At 40.7% G+C, this 22,810-nt stretch overlaps 1 protein-coding gene across 2 annotated transcripts in view; it reads left to right on the top strand.

Moving 5' to 3' along the window:
• The window catches only part of pip5k1bb (phosphatidylinositol-4-phosphate 5-kinase, type I, beta b), a 34,308-nt gene extending 11,641 nt beyond the window's left edge, over nucleotides 1-22,667 (top strand). For both annotated transcript variants that reach the window (XM_044195009.1, XM_044195010.1), the window contains exons 2-15: nucleotides 187-290; nucleotides 404-472; nucleotides 1,157-1,287; nucleotides 4,216-4,333; nucleotides 7,147-7,299; nucleotides 8,004-8,303; nucleotides 14,278-14,480; nucleotides 14,857-14,940; nucleotides 15,774-15,822; nucleotides 15,927-16,011; nucleotides 17,118-17,276; nucleotides 18,669-18,801; nucleotides 21,032-21,155; nucleotides 21,342-22,667. In XM_044195009.1, coding sequence (XP_044050944.1) covers nucleotides 404-472; nucleotides 1,157-1,287; nucleotides 4,216-4,333; nucleotides 7,147-7,299; nucleotides 8,004-8,303; nucleotides 14,278-14,480; nucleotides 14,857-14,940; nucleotides 15,774-15,822; nucleotides 15,927-16,011; nucleotides 17,118-17,276; nucleotides 18,669-18,801; nucleotides 21,032-21,155; nucleotides 21,342-21,344 — 1,611 coding nt within the window. In that variant the 5' untranslated portion in view covers nucleotides 187-290 and the 3' untranslated portion in view covers nucleotides 21,345-22,667. The remainder of the gene's footprint in view (nucleotides 1-186; nucleotides 291-403; nucleotides 473-1,156; nucleotides 1,288-4,215; nucleotides 4,334-7,146; nucleotides 7,300-8,003; nucleotides 8,304-14,277; nucleotides 14,481-14,856; nucleotides 14,941-15,773; nucleotides 15,823-15,926; nucleotides 16,012-17,117; nucleotides 17,277-18,668; nucleotides 18,802-21,031; nucleotides 21,156-21,341) is intronic.
• The last annotated feature ends 143 nt before the right edge of the window (nucleotides 22,668-22,810 follow it).

Raw genomic sequence — 22,810 nt, 5'->3', positions numbered from 1 at the left:
TGATGGCATTAAAATGGCCTCGCAGTTAATCAAGAAATCTTTGCTGGTGGACATGTTCTCTCCCATCTTCAGCTTGTCACATCTTAACTTTGGAGCAGCTTCACTTAATGGCGAGGCTGTGAGCGTTTCTTTGCCCTGGTTTCATATTGTTTAATAATAACTCTTTGCATGTCTGTTCTCCTACAGAGGGTCCCCTGACAGATCCAAACCTCCTGATGTTTGCTAAAGCTGACAATCAAGAGATGTCGCCCTGATCACTGTTTGTTGTGCACAGCTTTTCATTAAGCAAGGTAAGTTTATGCTGTTGACCATATTAATGATGAAAACAGTAATTTTAAGAGATCACATTAGTACCAGTAATTTTACTTCATGGTTATATTTCAGTTCTTTATGTCTCTTTCAGATGTCAACCACAACAGAAAATGGGATGAGCGGGCTGTGGAGCACAAGCAGAGAGAAAACATATAAGAAGGTAAAAAGTGTGACTATTCATACAAGAGCCTCACTGTGTTTGGTTTTATTTGCCTCTTAAGACGAATGTGAACCTGCATCCACAACATTTATTTTGGAATGCCGCTGTTTAGAGGCAACAAGTCCAAATGATCTTTACTTCTGAGCCTGTGAGTCACATGAGTCCTTATAAATGTTCTTGTACAGCACATAATGTCCTGACCCCTGCCAGTGCTGGCAGGGGTCAGACTTGTTTTCTTTCACTTGTTTTCTTTCTTTTTTTTTTTTACTTTAGACATCACTGCTTATGGCAGCATTTCTTAAGATGTCACCATTACAAGGCTCTCCACAGTGAGAGTCCCATTGTTCAGGTTGGAACAAAAAAACTGGTCAATGTTTTTTTTGTAGTGGCTACCCACTCAACAAGAGTACTAGTATGTTTATATCCCAGCCTTTTTTGGCCTTGGGGTTTATTGTGTTTGTATTGAAATTATACTATATTTTAGTACAAATTGTACTATACAAAATATACAAATACAAAAATGGCTCAAACAGAAGTAATATCACTCTCAGGCTTGCAAATTTTTTTTTTCAATCGTTCACATTTACACCCAATGTGTAACAGTGTATGTAATGGGGATAGCAGTGACAGTATGCTATAACAGCCTGACTGATGTGATGTTTTTTCTTCTACTTTCCTATCTAGACCACATCATCGGCCTTGAAGGGGGCCATTCAGCTTGGTATTGGCTATACAGTGGGAAACCTCACCTCCAAGCCTGACAGAGACGTGCTTATGCAAGACTTCTATGTGGTGGAGAGTGTCTTTCTGCCCAGGTCAGTGTTACGTAGCGCCAACCCATTCAGACATGCGTTCATACTCGCACACAGCTTCCATACACAGCACGACATGTTCTATAATGTATCCATTTTCGGAAGCACTCGTTTAACATACAGTATACAGTATACAGTTATTTGTGTAGTAATAGTTTGCACATTGTCATCAAAATAACAGCCAGACTTTTGCATAAGCTCAATGTTATTGGTCTAGTGAATCAGAGAGCTGCTTCATGAAACAGATTATGTGTAGGTGGTAACAGGCTGCTCTTGGGTTGTGACAGTTTCCTGACTCTGCAATGCGAATAAATGGAAAGCGACTAAAACTAAACTTTGCCTGTCTGCCCACTCACATATTATATGTCTGGGTCTTGTACTAAAAACATTTAAAACTATTATTAATCATGTTGAATGGAAACTGCAGGCGCTGGACATCCAGTCCAAAGAAATTATGCTGCTACCACAAACTTCCACCATCATCATTTATCAACAAAGTGAATTTTGCTAGTCGAAGTCATGATGCAGGAATAAAACTATTCTAGTGGATAATCCTGCCAAGAACTGTAAAATCAGCTTACTGTGTGCCTCTTAGTGCCACAGTGCAAAACATATGTCAGTGTGTGGCTGCTCCGTCATCTCAGGCTGGCTTTAGCTTTAAAGAAACATTTTATATAATCCAAAACAGACCCAAGAATTCTTTGAAAGTGTGACTCATGTATTCACACATACATTAACACACAGTTGATGCTCAGGTATATACGGTATCTATTTTTACAATTAATCAGTACGACAATGTCACTTACTAGCACTTACAGTCTCACAGTAGATAATAGTCAGTTTTAGAGGATCTCATCATTTGATGTTAGCTGTCTGAATGGATTGATTATGTTCTATTTTCTATTTAAAAATGTGCTTTGTATGTCCTATCCTGAAAAACATGCAAAGATTACAAAAGGAAATAGATGACAAAAAAGGTGTTCACTAGTTGTTTTATTTTTTATTTTTACATGTATCATCACTGTATTTACCTCTGAAGCTTCAGGAAGAGAATTGGAGTCCTACTAGGAAATACTTTGTGGTTTACATTTGAGATCCTGCACCAGGATATGCAAACTCATGGTATGGTTTATGCAAACCTGGTCTTGGCACGCACATTTACTGCCCTGCTCCTCAGCAACAGCCAGACGTTACTCTTGGTTTCGGTATTGGCCCTACAGTGATGAATGTTTAAAAACCTGCTGTAGCTTTGCTGAGATAGTGAAGTACAACATATGAAAGCAAGCATGTTACATCATCCTCAGTCTGCACCCAATGTCAAGGCTTTTCACATAATGGTGAAATAAAACGGAAGTTTTAGTCTTATCTTCAGAGCCAGCTTTTCACTGGAAAAGCCAACTGAAATAAAAAAAATCAAGGCTACATGGTTAGGAGAAAAAAGAAAATTACACAAGAAACAACAAACAAAACTTAATCAGTGGGGAGGGAAAATGTAAGTATTATGTACAGCATCTGACATAATCATTTTCCTCTTTATTCTCCATACTTTCTCTGTATTTCTTTTCTGTTCTGTAACAGCACACAAACACAAACTCCTCTTTTTCAATTCACTGACAGAGTATCCTGTGAGAGCGGCTGAGTGATTGGGAGGGCTCTCAGATGCTTTTATTGCCTCCCTCCCTCTCACCACTTCTCTCCCACTCTTCCTCCTCTTGTTGTTGCTCCTCTCTGGAGGTTTTTCCACCTTTTTTGTCCCATCAGTCTAGTTTTGGATGCCTAGAGATGTTGCAGATCATTTTGACTCACACACACACAGTTTTTTGTTTCCCAGTGCATGTATCTCTGACAACCAGCCCACGTCTTTCACCAGGCAGAGGCACACACACAGATGGCTTTCTGATTAGACTGAATGAAACATTTCCAGGTGCTGTGTGTTGCTCAATGGTTTCCATGCGAGGCGTGCGTTACCATAATGGACTGTCAGTCACTGATGATAGATAATTGTTGCTGCCCTCACGCACTAAACAGACCAGTTAGATTTCACTGTAACGTAATCACAGGTATATGCAGCAAGGCCTGACTGTTGCCTGTATCCCATTACCGAATATGGCACCAGCACAAAACAACAACACAGTAGCCTCTTTACCCAGAAAACCATCCCAGTCCTCAGAATTTTAACCAGATTTAGAGATGCCCTGGAAAACAAAAGCCTTTATTAACTTACTTCTTGTAGATTTAGGGTCAGTGTGATTGATTTCAATGAGAGTTTATTTGAAGAAAGACTTGATGGCTGATTTGTGCTAAGCTTATCAGACGTGCTTACTCCTGTGTCGTGGTGTTCCCCGCGGACACAGGTTACAAAACAGGGTTGGTCTTTGTTGAAGCCCGTCTGAGAATGTCAGGTCTCACTGTCCAGTCAAGACAACAAAAAAATGTAGGTTATATTGTGTGTTTGCTGTTTTTATTTGCTATTCCCTTTCTCCCCCTCAGAGTCAAGGCTCATATGTTGTGTGGTATTGTTAAGATTCAGTAATCAGAGCCACCTTCAGTCTCCAGACGAAGCGCTCTATACAGGCCAGTTTGTCACCACAATACTGGTAAATCTGGGTTCCCATAGATAACTTTACTGAAGCCTGTTCATGCATGGGTGGAGCACATTACAAGGGCCCACTGATACACTTACTGGGAGTCAATGGCCTAGATACCCAGGCACAAAGACTGGGTGTTTGGCTTCACTTTCCCCCTGGTGCTGCCTGCATGGGATCCTTGGTTGGAGAATGACTGTGTTAATGACAGTGGCATGTTTCACTTATATAATGTGAAAGGGTTTCTTTACACCCCTTATTTGAGTTAGTGTTGGAATAATGTATCTAATATATCATTATATGTTTTTGTTTCCTGGCATGCTTGGTTATTCATTGCACATCCCAGTGAGGGAAGCAACTTGACCCCAGCACATCATTATCCTGACTTCCGCTTCAAGACCTACGCCCCGCTGGCCTTCCGCTACTTCAGGGATCTGTTTGGCATCAAACCAGACGACTACCTGGTAAGACTAAAACCTGGCTGAGACCCAGCTGGTCATTATTTGTTCAACCTTCACACGATTATGCACACTCATAATCCAGTCCTCAAGTTCAATCCTTTTGCTTCTTACCAACTCATTTTCAAAATATCATGCAGGTGTGGGTGTGGGGATGAAGCGTCAAATCAAATCAAGCATAAACATTGTATACCTAAGTAAGACACTATGAAACATGAGATCAAATTCACCTACTGTATGTTAGAGTTTTACCCAGAAAAAAAGACAGGAAGTCACTGCTCCTGGCCAAGAAATAGTCCTGCACATAACCCCACATAAAACCACAAATTGTTGTTTTTAGACTTCAGTTTTTGTATGGATTAAACCAACAAAATACGTGTTAGTTAGTGAGCTTTAGAGATGCCGGTAGCCAGATTTTGTTGCCTTCAGACAAAGCCAGGCTAGCTGTAGCTGTAGTCTTTATGCTAAGCTAAGCTAACTGCCAGCTGGCTGTAGCTTTGTATTTAGCGGACAGACATGAGAGTGGTATCAATCTTCTTATATAACTCTTGGCAAGAAAGCGAATAAACGTATTTCCCCAAATTTTGAACTATTGCTTTAGTCAGTGTGTCTCAAACAACGCATTTAACATTTTTTTAAATCTCTCTGGTGTAAGCATACTCTATGTTGAACCACACACTTTATTTCTGCTCAGTAGTTCATTTATTTGTCCTCATGAATACTTTGTTCCATTGTTTCTATATATACATATGTCAAAAATACTAATAGAAAAACGACCATTGCTCCTATAAACAAGAGACAATGGCCTGCTGGTTGTCTTTGTCCTGAATTACTTCCCACTGACTGAACGCTAATTTTCCACCTCAGTGCTTACTAAATTGTCACAGAATTCAACGTGTATTTGAGTAGTGGGCGGGTAATGCCACACACCATCTGTGCAGGGGAAAGACAGGATAGGAGGATGAAGTCGAGGCAAAACATTGGGGTGGTGGAGATAGTGGAGGTAATGACTGAGCTAACGGAGTGTGCCCTCATTACGACGGCTTTAACCAGCTCCCAGTGCTGAATAAAAGCAGCAGATGATTCAGTGATTTCCTAGCAGAATCAATGACAAACACTGAATGAGAACTAGAAAGAGAGAGTAATGTTTTTAAAGAGATTCTGAGAAGAGATTCACTTGTGTTTCTGTCTGTGAAAATGTTCTCTGACTGAAGCCTTGGGTATCTAATATCACTCACAAGGCATGTTCAAACACCCCTGTCAAAGCCTTTATTTATGTACCCTACATGCCATCCTGTATGTTAATTTAATTTGCTGCTCACGAGTATACCTTGTTGCCATATTTATTATTATTATTTATTATTTACACGTATGCTTCTTGCTTGGAACAAAATTAGATTTTGTGTAATCTTGTTTGGGCTTCATCATGATGTGATGCCATCTTCCTGTTTTCTGTCTGCCTCCAAGCCTCTCAAAACCCCACCAGCTGCATTCTTGTTTTTAAATGCCAAATTTGTTTCTGCAGAGTGAAAGACAAAAGGCTATGGAGCAGACACAGAGACGAAATTTAACTTCAAGGCAATAGAGGGAGGATGGCATAAGAAACTGCAGCTTAGAGGATGTACTCTGATGATTGATGTCCTTGAGGTGATGATGAATTCATTCAGACAGAAGCCACACAGCAGAGTCTAATTAAAAGAGAGAACACACACACACAGTATCCTGAATGCAAATGCAATAGACTGTGGATGTGTTTGTGCTGGTAACTCAATGTGACTGCAGACGGTGGAAAAGTCCCTCGAGAGGGAGAGTGGATGCCTCCAGTGTTTCTAATCTCCTCTGAACATGTTGCACTCATAATGCACTGATTAACATCTAACCCTTCTCTTCAGTCGGCCGCTCTCACAGCTCTCCCTCACACGTTGGCATGAAGACTCTCGATCCGTTCTGGTGTTTTTTTGAGATGCAGCGCAAGCAGTAATTGCTCCTTATTACCCTCGGCTGAGGAGCATATGTTTCTGTCCATGTTCCCTCCTGTTTGTCAGGAGGAACGGTCAAATGTCTGTAGATTTCATTGAAGTTGAAGCAGACAGATTTTGCTTTGGAGTCATGTGATCCAGATCTGGTATTTCTGCAATTAACTGATTAGTGTTTTTTTGAACAATGAAAATAATGTAGACAGAGACCTGCATTCCTTGACATGCTGCATACAATGAGATTTTAGACAACAGTGTTCTTCCAACTTTGTGACAACAGTTTGAGGAAGGCCCTTTCCTGTTTCAACATCACAGTGCCTCTATGCACAGAGCCAGATCCATAAAGAAATGGTTTTCTGACTTTGATGTGTAAGAACGTGGCTGGCCTGCACAGAGCCTTGACCTCAACCCCATCCCACACCTTGGGGGTGAATTTTAAGGAGCCAGGCCATATTGCCTAACATCAGTGTCTTACCCCATTGATGCTCTTGTGGCTGAATGGGAGCAAATCCCTGCAGCCAGGTTCCAAAATGTGTGGAACGCCTTCCCAGCGGAGTGGATGCTGTATGGAGCCACTAAAACAAGTAATTGAATAGAAACCTGGTGCTTTTGTATGAGAAGACTTACTGTAAATACCCAGCACTTCCAGCACTAAATAAACAAAAGATGTCTGTGGTGTAGCATCTTTGTTTAATGGTGTTTTCCATATAAACTTTAAATAGTGAAAATGTTTTTTTCTGTGTATTAGTTTATGTGTTTAGAGCTGTTTATGTGTGGATATCTTCCAAGTGAAGCTGTTTTCTAGAAGTCTGACCTCTGTTTTTTTATGTTTTCCTTCCTCAGTACTCCCTGGTAAATGAGCCTCTGATTGAGCTGACCAACCCGGGGGCCAGCGGTTCTCTCTTCTACCTAACCAGCGATGACGAGTTCATCATTAAAACCGTCCAGCACAAAGAGGCCAAGTTTCTCCAGAGATTGCTGCCTGGGTACTACATGGTGAGACACCATAATATTATATTATTATATATTACACATAATATATATTGCTTCATGAGGTCTCCAGCACATGGTGAGGTGGCAAAACTACACTTCTGAGTGTTGAATGGGTGTCTAAAACCCTCTTAGTGTTAAATCTGAACAGACCACTCATCAGATGTGGCATTAATGATATGCAGTAAATGTTCTCAATAGCTCCAGCAGTAGGGCACCATCAGACTGAAAAGTGTCTCAGTCAAGGGGATGGAGGACACATTGGTTGCATGTACAGAAGTCAAACATTTGATCCTTTGCTCCCTTTTTCATACTTGCAACCTAAATGTTTGACCCTCTGCACCCATTTAAACTTGTGATAAAACATGATTGTAATAAAAACAGAAAATGTATGGTCCACAATATTTATTTAGTTTTTAAACAGTACCAAATAATGAAATTATATTTTTTATAAAGTAAAGCACTCCACAAACAGTAACAAAGTCGCATGTATGGGGTTTTCTGCAGCCACATAGCTAAAAACCTATTATATTTATCAGGTAATTTGCAACACAATATAGCCATTCAGAAATCAGAACCCAAACTCAAAGTTTCCAAAAACATAGCCCAATTACATTAATGTAAAAGTGTAATCCAAATCGATGAAATTGTTTCTGTGTATTTTGATCCTGGTCACTGCATTATGACTTAAGCTGCCTTTCACTTCACAGAACCTGAATCAGAATCCACGCACCCTGCTGCCCAAGTTCTACGGACTGTACTGCATCCAGTCTGGTGGCATCAACATCCGCCTGGTGGTGATGAACAACGTGCTGCCGCGGTCCGTCAAAATGCACTACAAATACGACCTGAAGGGATCCACCTACAAGAGACGAGCGTCCCGTAAAGAGAGAGAGAAGGCTTGTCCGACCTACAAAGATCTGGACTTCCAGGACATGCATGAAGAAGGGCTTTACTTTGACGCAGAAACGTACAACAACCTAATGAAGACCCTGCAGAGAGACTGTCGGGTAGGTGGTTTTAGCACTGTGTGGAGTAAGGGATTTTGTGTGCTCATTCTTGTCTCTGTCTGTTCATTAGACTGGCTTTGAAATGGCAAAGTCATACCACAACAGGAAGGTCACTATTATTCCATAAAAGGAAGCCCCACATGGACATTATGTCATGTGCCATATCAGAGCTTAGAGCAGATTACTTTGAACCTGGGAATTCACTGGAGTGAAGGGACATACAGTAGCTGTTGAAGGGATGTCACTGACCTCTCATTCTTGTAACCGATTATGGATGCTTAAACACATAATAAGCACAAGTTAACCACATCGTGTACAAGTTCAGGAGAGTGACAGAATGTTTTGAAAAGAGAATTTTCCATGTGTTTGCCAGTGGGACCTCAGTGGGTTTTCACTGTGTGTTCAGTCTAAGCTTGTTTGCCCCGGGCTCTGTTCTCCTGTCTCTGTGCTGCTATGTTTCAGTACATGACAGCTCTCCAAACACTGAATGTGATTAAGACATGATCCTGGTAGCGTGAGAGACTCAGAGCTCGATCCAAAGATAGTCCTCCAATCTAAAGGCTTGCATTCTTCTCTATTTTAACGCAGAGGCCAGTATTTCCCTGCTTTTAGAAGCACGAAAACAGACAACAGCATACAAAATCAGTTATCTGAAATACCTCACACTTCAGAATTTCATATCCTTTTTGTCTATCTACGTTACATCAGTGTCGGAGAACGTGTTTGTGAAAACAGCCTACTGTAGTAGTGGAGACTGAAGAACCATGTACAATATATTTTCAGATTTTGCTGACATGTTTGCGGACTATAATTGTGGGCAAGGAACAAGCCTCCAGGCTTTAAAAAGCAAAAGAAGCAGAACAGAAGAGCTGAATTGCTGATTTGCTTATCCTCTGTCTCTAAAATAACAACAATTGAGATACTGTGGCTACTAGACCACAGAGTTATGTGCTGGAAATGTAACAAAAACAGGATTGATTAACAGTAAAACACTGGATTGTGAAACTGTACAATAATTCTTTTGAGTTGGTTCCTCAGCAAACTAAATATATATAGTGCAGTGACATTCCTCCTCCATAGAATCCTCTGATATTACAACCTGAAATCTGACCAGGATGTTACTGTAAGTGTGGATCGGTGTATCAGATGAGGCCCAGAGACCAGGAAGAAAGACTTCCTGCCAGACTTCCTGCTGGGTCCAGCCAACCTGCCAGACCTGGCAACCATGCATGGCACCATTCAGCAAACAACTTAATGACTTCCATTACACCAGCCTCAGCTGTAATATTTCAGTTTTTAGTGTGTGGGAATAGAAGAAACTTCATTGATTTATTGCCAAACGGTGATTGATGGCGCATGGAAAGGAGTTAGCAGTAATGAACAGTGTGATGCTGTGGGTATATTTGGTTTAGCCTAAGTAACAGAGCACTCTTCTATTCTCTCCTCTGCTCTCCTTTGTGTGCGATCGAAAAGCAAATTTTATGCTACACATGAAATGCAGTGGTGAAATGTACAGTACATTTAAAAAAAAGTACATTTACTCAAGTACTTTTTACTCCACTACAATTATTTGACAGCTTTAGTTACTTTACAATTTAAGATTTTTTTTTTATTGCACACAAAACATGAAAATGTACAAGTACAGCTGAAACGATTAGTTGATTAATCGACTGAAAGAAAAATTAATTGGCAACTATTTTGATAATCATTTCACATTTTTAATTTTTCAAGTCATGTTTCATGCAAGAACATTTCCTGGTTCCCGCTTCTCAAATGCGAGGATTAGCCAAAAGTTGCTCTGGTATCGGGTCTCTCACTCTCGTGGTCGTGCACAGTGGTTCAGTGCCAGAATCACACCTGGACGCTGCTAGCCAGAATCCTTATCGCACCTGGGTCACTTGGTTAATTGATAAGCCCCACCCACTACCAGCCAGTCAAAAAGAAAGAAGAAACTACTAATATGATTACTAAAGAGCATACTGCTAAACCTAACAAATAATAATATAACAGTCATAAGGTTCACTTTTCTACATTGAGTACTTGTACTTTTAATACTTTAAGTACATTTTCCTGATTATACTTACATATTTTTACCTAGGTAACATTTTCAATGCAGGACTTTTACTTGAGTCTTTTTACAGCGTGGTATTAGTGCTTTTACTTAAGTAAAGGATCTGAATATATCCTCCACCACTTATGAAATTACTTTGACTTTCATTTAAATGAAAGAATTTTCTGGTTCTGCCAGTGGTTTAGTGTTGCTCTTTTGGGAAAGGGGAGTATCCATCGAGGAAAGGTGTGTAAACAGGTGTAAACAACTGTTGCTTTCCCACCTTTTAAGTCAAACAGTATCTGGATCACAAGCTTTTTGACCTGGGTCTTGTAATGTTGGGTTAGAGTAATAATCAGAAATTCAGAGGAACTTCACGTGATCTTCTCCGGTTATGGCCCTGCTCTTCATTAACCAATATGCTGACTTTGTTGATGTCCTCTATTTTCTTTTTAATGTTTTCTTAAGCAGATTGCAGCCAGAATGACATTCACCCTTTTTGCTATGTCAGTGTTTCCTTAACCTGGCAGCACACTCACATTTACAACCTTACCCAAACGTACCGTCGACATGCACTGTCTACCCGCTATGTGTGCAAGTATAGGCCTCTGTGTCCCATATATTGTATGTATAAAGTATATGGTGTGGTGTGTGTGTCTGCATATATGTATGTGAGACTGTTGAGCAGGAGCTGTACAGTTTGTTATTGTCATGGTTTCCTGCGCTCTCCTCCTGAGCGGGAGGAAAAGTGCCCTCTAAGCAGAATCGCTGTCCATTTCCATGAGTAAGCAGCTAACCCTGTCACCCCAGGAGAGGCTGCAGACCAAAACACAGAGGAGGGGTCGGCAGAAGCCAAGCAACAGGGGGTGAGGGGTGTGGAGGGAATGAGGAAGGTGAAGGGGATTGTTGTCCTATGAAAGTACATGTGGTGAGGCCTCTGAAAAATACATTTTATCTATTTTTCCAGTGCATGCAGTATTGTGATTTGTTTCATAGGAATGTGGGAGGAGTTGAGTTGAAGCAGAACTATGAGACAGAGGAGGATGAGCAGTGTGTTTGAGAGGATCAGATATTTCTGCTATGTGGGACACTCCTAGGGAAATGCAGGGTATGTTTTCTTCCTTTTAAGTCTACTCTCTCCATTACTCTGCAGCTCCCCTGATACTAGCCAAATGCCAAAACAACACAAGGCCTTAATAATTCTGTGTGCTGTGTGTGTGTGTGTGTGTGTGTGTGTGTGTGTGTGTGTGTGAATCTCTTTGAATCAGAGAATCATGTCCCTGTTGCATTACACTGACTGTGCTGCAGCCGTCTTTGAGACAGACACAATGATGATAGTGATGCTGATGATGATGTCAAGTTGTTAAGACAGTTTTGTTCATAGCAAATGTTTGACAGTTGAGGCCTCGTCATGTTGGGGATAACCCAGGCTAAATGACATCTACGTACTCTTAATTCTGTTTGAGAATTTGTGAAATAGGAGTCCCTTAATCTCCCATACAAACGAGTGCAGAAATAATGATTCAGACAATGTAGGCATGCATTCTTGGAAGTTGGACAATGGGTTTCATAGCAGCCTATGTAACCAATCATAAACAACCATTTAGTGTATGGTTCCCCCTCCTCTCAGCCATGTGATCCTGCGACAACAATGGCTTCTCTCACTCTCAGCTGCAAAAGACCAAGGTCTTGACCTTGCAACTACTTGGCTGCAACTAATGATTATCGATTAATCTATTGATCTATCTATTTTCTACTAATTGCTTGGTCTATAAAATGTCAGCAAATAGTGAAAAATGCCTAAGTTCCCAGAGCCCATGGTGACATGTTCAGATGTCTTATAATGTTCCGTTTATGTTCACAGTATCAGAGAACAGAGACAGAAACAAGTGATTTTTAAATTGTTTTAAAATTACATTATTACAGTTGTTACAAGACAAGAGGTTTTATTTTTGGAACACGTTTTATCAGGAACAGAAGAAGAAAAAAAAGACAGTGCCAAAATATAGAAATTTTGTGGAACTGTTCTGCTGAATTTAAGGTAAAGACAGGTAAATATAAGTTAAAAGCCACATGTCCCTAATCTGATATGTTGTGTCATGGGTAGCAGGTTGTACAATATGTTGTATTACAGATGCATACTTTAGCAGATACATTTCTGTGATTGTACCTGGACTCAGAGTCAGCGTATGCCAAGGATGAGAGACCTAGCAGACAGACTCATACTTAAGAGCTTGCAGTATATTAGTGTCACTGCAAAGTGGGGCACGCCAGTGAGCACTATGGGGAGCTTTATCGCCCTACTGGCACAGAGATAGATGGGTGGAGGAGTGCTTCAGGGTGGAATATACTGACAAACAACTGAGATTTGTTAAGGATCAGGGGATGCTGTGACAAAGCTCACTTCCTACAGGAGTATTAGGATTATACTTTCCCATTCACTGTGAGAAAACTGAGCTGTGTTTGACCCAAACACTTGGCTGTTATGCCTCTATTACACTCCTCTAGCTGATATTTTTCTGTGCCTGTACATATAAACAGTATTTTTCAGAATCCAAAGAAAATCTTTTCCACAAACAACCATAGAAATGCAGCTGTTTTCTTTCTGCTGTGACGGTTTGATTGTTTGTCTGGGAAAGCTGGGGCCAGGACACACAGTAATGGCCTTCTGTAGGCAGCCTGGTGTGTGTGGCTCTATTCAAAATGGCTGCTGTTTGAATATGCTGGGGGAGTTCTAGTGATGGGATGCAAATCATTGATATGGAAAAGGAAAAGCTCAGACAAAAGCCCCAGTGTTTGTTTGAGTCAGTCATTAAGTCTATTTTGTGTGTGTGTGTGTGTGTGTTTGAGTATGAATGTGTGTGACTATGACTTTACACATCACTCAGCAGTTTCTATTACAGATGCAAATTGGATTTACAACTAATACTAATCACGTCTTCTTTGACTATGCATTGAAAATGGCTTATCTAGTGAAAGATGAGACGAAGTTGTAGGTCAACTTCAAAACACTATTGGTCTCACATTCTTCACAAAAACAGGCCAGTTTTCTCTGGATTCTGGGTCACAGCTCTCTTTGATTATATCAGAAGTTTTTTTTAGTGCTTCCAATCCTATTAGGTTTAGGAATGTGTTATTTCTGGAGTGTAAGTAAGAATGCCTAAGACAATAATGATAAACTTTTCATCAGACTTAGTCACAATGTTGTGTTTTTGGCAATTTCTTCTTTCAGGGAGTTTTCTGACACAGGATTTATTGAGAGTTTTTGATTCTTGTTCTCTGACTGAAGGGAACTGAAGGGACTGAATGGAAAGCATAAGTATATTCACCTCTCCCTTTCTGACAACTCTCTCTCTTTTTCTCTTTCTCTGCCACCCCCTTTTAAACACTTACTTATTCAAGTCAAGAATTATAAACCAGTACAGTAACTTTCTTTTCCAGTGTAGGTCATAAGATAGGCCTGGCTACCTGACAGTGACTCTGGTCCCATTCCCAGATCAAGCTCCTGCCTTTCTCTCTGCCCTTGTCTTGCCATGACTGCTTTACTCGAGCACTCAGAGACATGAAGTCGCAGAGTCTCTGGGAAACTGGGCGAAAGGCTCCTCGGACGGGTCAGTGTGTAAACACTTGGCTCACTGTGGAGAAACACCTTGTTTATTTAGCTCAAAACTGGTTTAAACAGATATTTTCTTTTGCTAGGTCTGCAGCGTATTGGGTGATAAAAGTGTTCTGGGAGGAAAAAAACTGTGTTTTTCAAAGCATTTCATAATGTCACAATATTTACTGTCGGGGAGCTGAAGGTGAAGCATTCAGTCCAGGAGAATAATCTTTTCAGTGTTCAAACAGGTCATTACAATGCGTCTTGTGTCAATGGACTCATCATGCATTTCCTGCATTTACTGCATGTCCTGTAACTTTCTACAGGTGCTGGAGAGCTTTAAGATCATGGATTACAGCCTGCTGCTGGGTGTGCACGTCCTGGACCAGAGCCAGAGAGAGGGGGGTGAGCCGGGGCAGGCAGGGGGCGACGGGAGGAGACCTGTGGGTCAGAGGGTGCTGTACTCCACTGCCATGGAGTCCATCCAAGGAGACGGCAAGGCTGCTGAAGCCCTCACCACAGACGACACGTGAGTCAGCTCAGCTGAGGGAAAACACACATATTATGCGCACATATTTGGGCATTCACACTCTGCCTTTGTCTGTCTCTTAATATCCACCTTTTCTCTCACAGGCACAGTTATACAACCATGCTCATACCTCGCACAGGACACTAAGTGTACACACAGTCAGGCTTTCATATAACCATAGCTACACAAATACAAACACAGCCACTGATCTGCGTATTTACAGCAATACACATGAATGTAAATACTGTAAGTGCCTCTTTTACAAACATTTGTAAAAGTACGTGGGCACATTGCCTTTATTTGAACAGTGTCATGCATTGCAGAAGAAGCACAGTAGATATTCTCTGACTGCTGCTATGTTTTTACTCTGTTTTAGGATGGGTGGCATCCCTGCCAAAACACACAAAGAAGAAAAGCTGCTCATCTTCCTGGGTATCATAGATATTCTACAGTCATACAGGTACTGATCTTTATGACATTATAAACCTGCTGTCATTTTATTTCTAATTCTGGTGTTTTCTTATTAATACTGATCAGAAAATTCATTTATCTGTTGAGGCCACTAAACCCATTTAGAACTGAGTGTATTATATGCAGAAATGTCTCAATTTCTGAAATGTTAAATGTCTCATTAATAGCTAATGAAGACATTCCCTCAATTAAAAGGGAATGTGCATGAATAGTTAAGGACTCAGTATGACAACATGTCATAATTCTCAAAGTAACTGCTTCGATTGATGCTTGCCCTACAACAAGACCTCTTAATATTGAATTATCACCCTGCATTGATGGAAAGAGCTACAAGCCACTTCATCAAACCCCTAAAAGGCCTCAAGACTTTTTCTCTATCCAACACAATTTAAATGGACACAGCAGCCTATCAGTCTTCTTTATTTACACATTGATTTTTTTGTCCGGAGAGCAAAATCGTCGGGTAACAGAGGAGGAAGCCTTTTGGCTCAGTGGCTTTTCAGACTTGTGGAAATTTAAAAGCATCACATAAATCTGTGTCAGCCTGATTGGTCGAGGCATCAAATGCACACAAAGTGGGTGAGGCGAGGTCGGGTCAGGGAGGAAGGATGAATAAGCCCAACTTGTCTCCACTTACCTGCCTTATTTCTGGTAGCTTGCTTCACTCAAAGATGTGTGATGATGTATTTTCTGCTAAAATGATGAAAAATTTGTGTTGCACCAAGGGGGAAGAGTCTCAGGTTTGAACAAGCATAAAGGGGAAGTTCTGGTGTAAGTGGATACATTTGTGACAAGGCTTCTTCTTGTTTTGTTTCTCCCCAGGTTCATTAAAAAGTTGGAACACTCGTGGAAAGCCCTTGTGTACGATGGCGTAAGTTGATACCCTACTCAAATCTGACACTGCTACTTTTATGAATGAGCCTTTTATTTGGTCACATACTCTAAAAGCCTGGTATTTTTTCTGCCTGTCCTCAGGACTCCGTCTCTGTGCACCGGCCCGGGTTTTATGCCAGCCGCTTCCTCAAGTTCATGAGCACACGGGTCTTCAGGAAGACTCAACGTAAGTTTGCAGTTTGATCATCGTCACACACAGGAAAGCAGCCCACATGCACAAAAAACAAAGAGAGGGGCAGCAATTGGAAGTAGGAAATCCTGGCCTGATAAGAAGAGTCGATCTGTAGGCAGTTTTTATTGTCTATTGCTGGGCACTTGTGAGTCACTGTAACATTATAAGATATTAGATTAGTGGTAATTCACTTGTTACATTAACTGGAATATTGTCCTCCCGATCACACAGAGCATTTTATTTTCTTTTCTTTTGCCTCAGTCAAAACAGACTGAGTTTGTTGTTTGGCAATCCAGAAACAAAAGTACACAGTTACAAACCACTGATGTGGATAAAAAAACGTCAATAAACTCCTTCAGTCCAGGAAGTAAGGATGACGTTGATTCTCCTTTTAATCGCCTGCCTTTTAACACATTAATAGATCCCATTTCTCAGCATGCACATATTTTTTACATATTTCTTATTTTCTTATTTTATATTTTCTTATAATTTCTCTATGCTTATTTATAGTATATTTCTATTCTAGAATAGGAGCAACTGTAAGGTGACCAATTTCTCCTCGGGGATCAATAAAGTATTTCTGATTCTGATTCTAACTCCACAGAAATCAGGCATGCAGAGCTGATCGATATATGACAGATTGATTGATCCTCTGTCGTATTTACGACCGAAACATTCAAACCATTTATGAAATATAGTAACAATGTTATGCAACCATGCAGGACCCCCCTTTTGGAAATTAACATGGCTGAGGCAACGATCTGAGGATTTAGCCGTGCTATTAACCATCAGCAAGTCCCGTCAGAGGGAGATGACAGGAAAGGATTTAATTTCATGCCCTGCTTGGGAGGCAGAATAAGGATGGCGTAGGGGACACTTGTGTAATCATCACTGTGCATTTTAACAGTTTAATGACTTGACTGCTAATTTTGGAGGCAGAGCATTGCCGTTTTATTGTGTGCGAACATTGCATCAATCAGGATAATCGTCTCTTTCCACTATCTCCTCCAATTATCCTCTCCTCTTACTCTTTCTGCTTCTGCTTCCTTGACTCTTTATCTCTCTCTTGTCTTCCCCACACTCTCCTTTTTGCTCTGCAGTAATTCGATTCTCCCCTTCAAAGAGGACTCGTACTTCCATCCCGGCTCTGAAGTCGTCCTCACAGGAGATCCTTTCATCGCACGCTGATAAGAGGAACGAGGAGGACAGGAGGGACAGGCTGGGAGGAGCTTGCAGTCTGGCCAGTCTGGACGGACGAGGTATGCAAAACAACAACTTTTTAGGAAAACCTCACTCTCAAGCTATTTTTTTCCATATAGTTTGAAAGACCTAAATGATTTGATCATAAATGCACTTGCCATGTTACAATTATCCTCACCATGTCTCTCTCTAAACTGCCTCCTAATCTGCCATTTCAGTCATTTTCTAGTTTTTGTAGCTTATTAGAGCTTTTTAGAAACACTTGAGGCCCGTAAACAGCCACTTGCATTTGGCCATAAAAAATGTTACCCCGGGGGGATGGTGTCACTGGTTGATATAGTGTTGGGCCTTGATGGAAAGAAAACAGATACAGAATGTGTGCATGTGTTTGTCCATAGGGCATGTGTAAAAAAAGAGATGTGTAGTTTTAGCTGTGCTATCCTCACCTCCCCTCTCACTCTCTCTCATGATCATAATCTGACCCCAGTATATGAATCAGGTGTTTGAGAAAGGGTGAGAGTGTCTGCAATGATGCACACACTCAGCAGCAGTTTCTGACCTTTGTGTTTGATATGAAGAAGGAGTGTTAGCCAACGCCACACTGGGAGAAACAAGTGCGTGGGTGTGAGTGTGGGTGTGGAGTGAAAGAGAAGTCACGGGTTCATGTGTCGTCTTTCTCTTTACAACCGAGCGCTCTCCCACCAGTGTCTCCAGCTGTGACGAAACATACTATAAAGCAATTTGGATTGTTAGACTTCCTGACTCTGTCTTTACAGTTACTAAATTCGTCTGAAAGAGGATAGAGAAAATCAGTTTTACTCTTTATCTGATACAGATAGATATGTGACAGTTTTATTGGAACCATTTAATCAATTAACTTGAATCAAATTGTCATGCCCTTGTCTCAGTCATTAGGCTTGTTTAAACTTGAAGTCCACAGTGGAAAGCACAACAAAATTACAATAACTCTTTTTCCTGTCTTCCTGTGGGTGATCCAGTGTCAGCTTTACATTTGGATATAACAATATGATCAATACTGCTATAAAAAGCTGTATTGATCATATTGTTTGCTTGCTAGGGCAATTTTGGTCACCCAAGAAATTATGACAGTGTGTGTCAGTGTTGGTCGATGTGTGTTCTCTCAATTAGAGGGGAACTCCATTGATTTACAAAGTTTACTCATCATGGGTAGTACTACACGGCCTGTGGAAAAAATTGTAGAATGTCTCTGTGGATCTGGAGCTTTCAAAATTCTGAGAAGTCTCGTCTCGGCTTGGGCTTTGAAACTACAAATTTAGGAAAAAAAACATGCTTAACAAACTGGGAGCATGGAGTTTGAAAGATGTTGGCATTTAAGGGTCAGACAGAAAGATAGGAAATGGAAAATGTAGGAAAGTGTGCACTTGTTCTCCTTTACTGTTATCACATGCATGTGAATGTTTTCTCCCCAGCTGTGTTCAGTGGTGGTTCATGCCTGCATCCTGATCTGGTCCCTACCAACCCGTCCTTCTACGAAGGCTCCTCCATGGGAACCATCTCCACCTCCTCCATCTTTGTCAACGTAGACAACCAAACAGAGGATGGGTATGATGTCTTTTTACTCTTTCTGGTTGCTTTCATTATATCATGACACTCTGTGTTGATTTAGCGGTGGAACGTGTAGTTTAACACATTAAAACCATGATGCAAGGTTACTGTACACAGTAATGGCCTTGAGGATGAGAGGGAAGGCCACGCCCAACACACAGACACACTCCTACGTTATTGTCACCTGTGCTTTTACATCACATGGTCTTACTGGTGCTATGCGTCATGGAGCAGGTGACTCAGCTGGCTTGGCAACCTGCATCCAATACACATACACATACTTCCTACACAACATACGGACAGTACAGTCCAAGGATGAGTGGTGTGATGGTGGGTACTTCTCTTTCATGTACAAGACAGGGGAAGAAGAAATACTCCGGAAGTACTACACAAATCTTTCCATGAAAGCATGTTTTTGCTTGGTTGGCTTGACTTTATTTCATTAACCAGCAATTCTTACGACATAATTCATAGAATGTTTTAATGGTAGTGTTGACTTATAGTGGAAGTTATTTATTACATCATATTATACTGCAAAATCTGATGACAAGTTACTGTACATTATGAAATAATAATCAACATATTACATCAACAGATTTTATTACACCTTTAACCCACTTTTTTCTCATTTCACTACATCGTCTGGCTGTTAGTGAAGGACAGATTCATTCTGCTTCTCGCTAGAAGCTTCTGAACACTGTGTCCTCTGCCCTCTATGTGTCACCTCTCCAGTTTCAGGTTCAGCTTGGTTTTTGAGGTTCCATTGTGTGACTTGCCCGGTCTTGTCCCCTCATCAGTCACCTGCTGCTGCGCTGACATTGTTCTGTCAACTGTTTTCATAAATATTTAAACAGCGGCTTTGACACAGTCTTACTTAGTGCCATTATGCTGCAGAAAAGACTGTGACAAAAGAGGACAAGCGGTGCAGTGGCGACTGTATATCCACCAACAATAATCCCTGTCTGACAGCTGGTCTGCCTGTTGCAGTAGTAACACCTTATGTTGTGTGATGTGTCAGGGTAGGACTGTTTTAAAACAAAGCTGTTGTTTATCTCTCTCCTTATCCATCCATCTATCTCTACATCTGTACTTCTCTGCTACTCTCTCTACTTGGCTTTCATTTTGACTTTGAACACAAAAAATAGTCACATGTCATAAAAGGTTAAAAACACATTCCTTATTTTATCAGGGAGTCATTTGACTTACATAAAAGGAAAACAGCTCTCAAGTTGCCCCCTGGTGGTTGAACCAGAACTATGAAAGAAAGGGAGGATGAACAGTATTCAACTCTGTCTCGTGATGGTCAAGCTACTTTTAAAGCCATGTATTTGATTCATGTACTGATGCAGTCTCAATATTTCATTATTGAAGTGCATTTATATGTTGCTAGTTTTATGATTGTCATTTAGTTTAATTTAAAGGTTTTCTTTTCCAGGTCCCCCCCAGGAATTTCTAAGAGAAGTTAACATGCATTTGTAATAAAGGGATAAAAGCATAGTTTTGGTTTTGTGCCTTGGAGGTCTCCTTTGTGCACTTGCAGAAGCAGGTGATGGCTCTGTAGGCTGCTCTTTAGCGAGACTTCACTCTCTCGTACATATGTGACATCTTTTTATGCATATGTGACACTTCCTGGTCATCATTTAGAACACATTCTCTGCCACATAATATATTATTCATGTTACAGTTTTTGTTAATATCCTGGTTAAGATCTTGAGACAGAAACATTTATGTCATTCCTTTCCCCCCAAAAAATTGGCCTATGAGCTTGTGACGCATGTCTTCCCCCTAGTTGAAACTTAAATTTAAGGTGTGCAATTTTCTATAATAATAATTCATTCTTATCTTTTATGCAATATGTGACCATTTGTGGTACATACTCTCCCAGCAAGAGTCTCATTTTGACTTGGTCATTGTGGTCAAATCTGGCCAATCTTGAGGAGATTTTGTTCATTTCCTGTGAGACATTTCTGAGGCTATGAGCCTCTCAGCTGAGGCCTCCACTGGCCCGACACCAGACAGGTTTCTCATCCTGCTCACAGTCGGATAATCTCCTTTGATGTCAGAGCCTCTGCATAGTGTGTGATTTGTTTCTGGAGAGAATGTATTTCATCAGTTTTCAAGGATTGTTTATACAGCTGCTTTACTTTAACTGCCTTTGACCCAGACAATAAACACTCAGGGCTGTCTACTACGTAGGTTAATATGAAAATATCTTTTTCTGTTTCAGAGATGATGCTGCATCCAGCTCCACGTTTACCCTGGAGGACAGTGCTATCTGCCTCACTTCAGAGCAGAGCACCATGGATGTGGACATAGACCGTGATGACGGATCTGTTCTCGATGTCTACTTGGTGAGTTGTTTCTCCATTTGTTAGTTCCGGTCACATTGGGATCATTCTTGGGAATTCATGACTTGTTTTGTCCTCTTAAGGTTCAGATATTGGTTATCTGTGCTTATGCATGTTTAGCTTGTTCACATTATCAAAACAGGCCTAAACTACTTTAACAATCATCCTTTTCTCTCTTCTCCCCTACAGTGAAGAGCAGCTTTACAACCGTCATTTCCTCCTGCCAATCATAAGACAATCATCATACTCCATTGGACCGGTCAGGTTGGCCTCCACTTCCAGTGCTGCTAGATTCATGTTGCCACTTGTATTGCCAACACATAAAAAGACTGAGATTCTCCACAGGTTGATGGACTAAAAGAAGACACCAACAGAGTCACAGCGATGTACATCTGCAGGAACCATGTGACATATTATGTAATGTGATGAACATAAGGCTGAACTGAGTGTCGCTTTTTAGAGCATGCGTCAATGCAGTGCCATTAAGTTTTATATACGTATGTATACTGTTTTCATGGCCTACACAAAGATCTAAACATTTTTATATATACATATGAGGAGAGGGTAGATACATTTCTTTAAATGTTTTTTCCTGCTGACCAGAAAGAAATGAAAGAGACTTTCAAAGTGTGCAACTGCATTAGTTGCTGATCAGAAGAGAAATGTTTACAGTGAATTTATGATGGCGTCTTTGTCCCTGATCAACAGGGATGTGACGATGTCACAGAAAGGACACAAGCTTGTAACCACAGCCAACCCGGATGAGAAAAGATTCACATGAACAGACTTGATGGATTCTGAAGCTCCCGAGGCTAAACACAGACTGTGACATGGTTAAAGTGGCCACCGTATCCTAGCTGGGCTGTTATTTGTGCTGCCCTGACAGTAACCTGAAGCCCTGGCAAAGGGTTGCTGTAAAGTGAGAAAAGACAGTTACTGGATCTTGGATGAAGCACAGAGTGGAGGGATGAAGCACTTGCTCTTGAGAAAAAGTCACTTTTGACATTGGTTATGATTAGAAATATTTTTCTCTGAAGAAGTTGCTTAGGTGGATGGGCTACCTGACACAAGCACAGATTTGGATATGTGAATATGCACTTTTTTTCCTCTTTTTACTCTTTACAAATGCACACCTCTGTAAGTCATTGATACTACATGTACAGAGACAGTGAAGGAATATTGTACATAATTTCTGATGTGGAGTTACTAGTTTTGTGAGGTTTGCGTCATGACTGAAATGCTTTTACTCAGGATATCCTTTGATACGGAATAAGTGTGTCCTCTTCAAGAAGTTATGAGACATGCATCCAACACTTAGAAGCTGTCCGATACCTCTTCAAGACCATATCCAACTATAAATGTTGAAATCCATGATCACGTTGGTTGAGACCATAATTTATTATGTAAATCTCAATATTTTACCATTTGCTGAAAAAATACTTTAATCACTGAATGTAAAGACAATGCATATTTATATATAGAAGAGACTCCTATAAATAAACCGCTAAAATTCAATGTCTACTGTTCAGCTACTGAAGAAGTATTTCTGTGATCCCAATATTCAAGAACTTCATCTATTTGCATATCACTGCTGTGTATGTATGCATAATATGGGAGTTGAGTTTTTTTTAAAGAAATTACCCTCACCTTCACAGTAG

This window comes from Siniperca chuatsi, linkage group LG5 (genome assembly GCF_020085105.1).
Source record: "Siniperca chuatsi isolate FFG_IHB_CAS linkage group LG5, ASM2008510v1, whole genome shotgun sequence".
Taxonomy (NCBI): domain Eukaryota; kingdom Metazoa; phylum Chordata; class Actinopteri; order Centrarchiformes; family Sinipercidae; genus Siniperca; species Siniperca chuatsi.
This window is presented reverse-complemented; position numbering and strand designations above follow the sequence as displayed.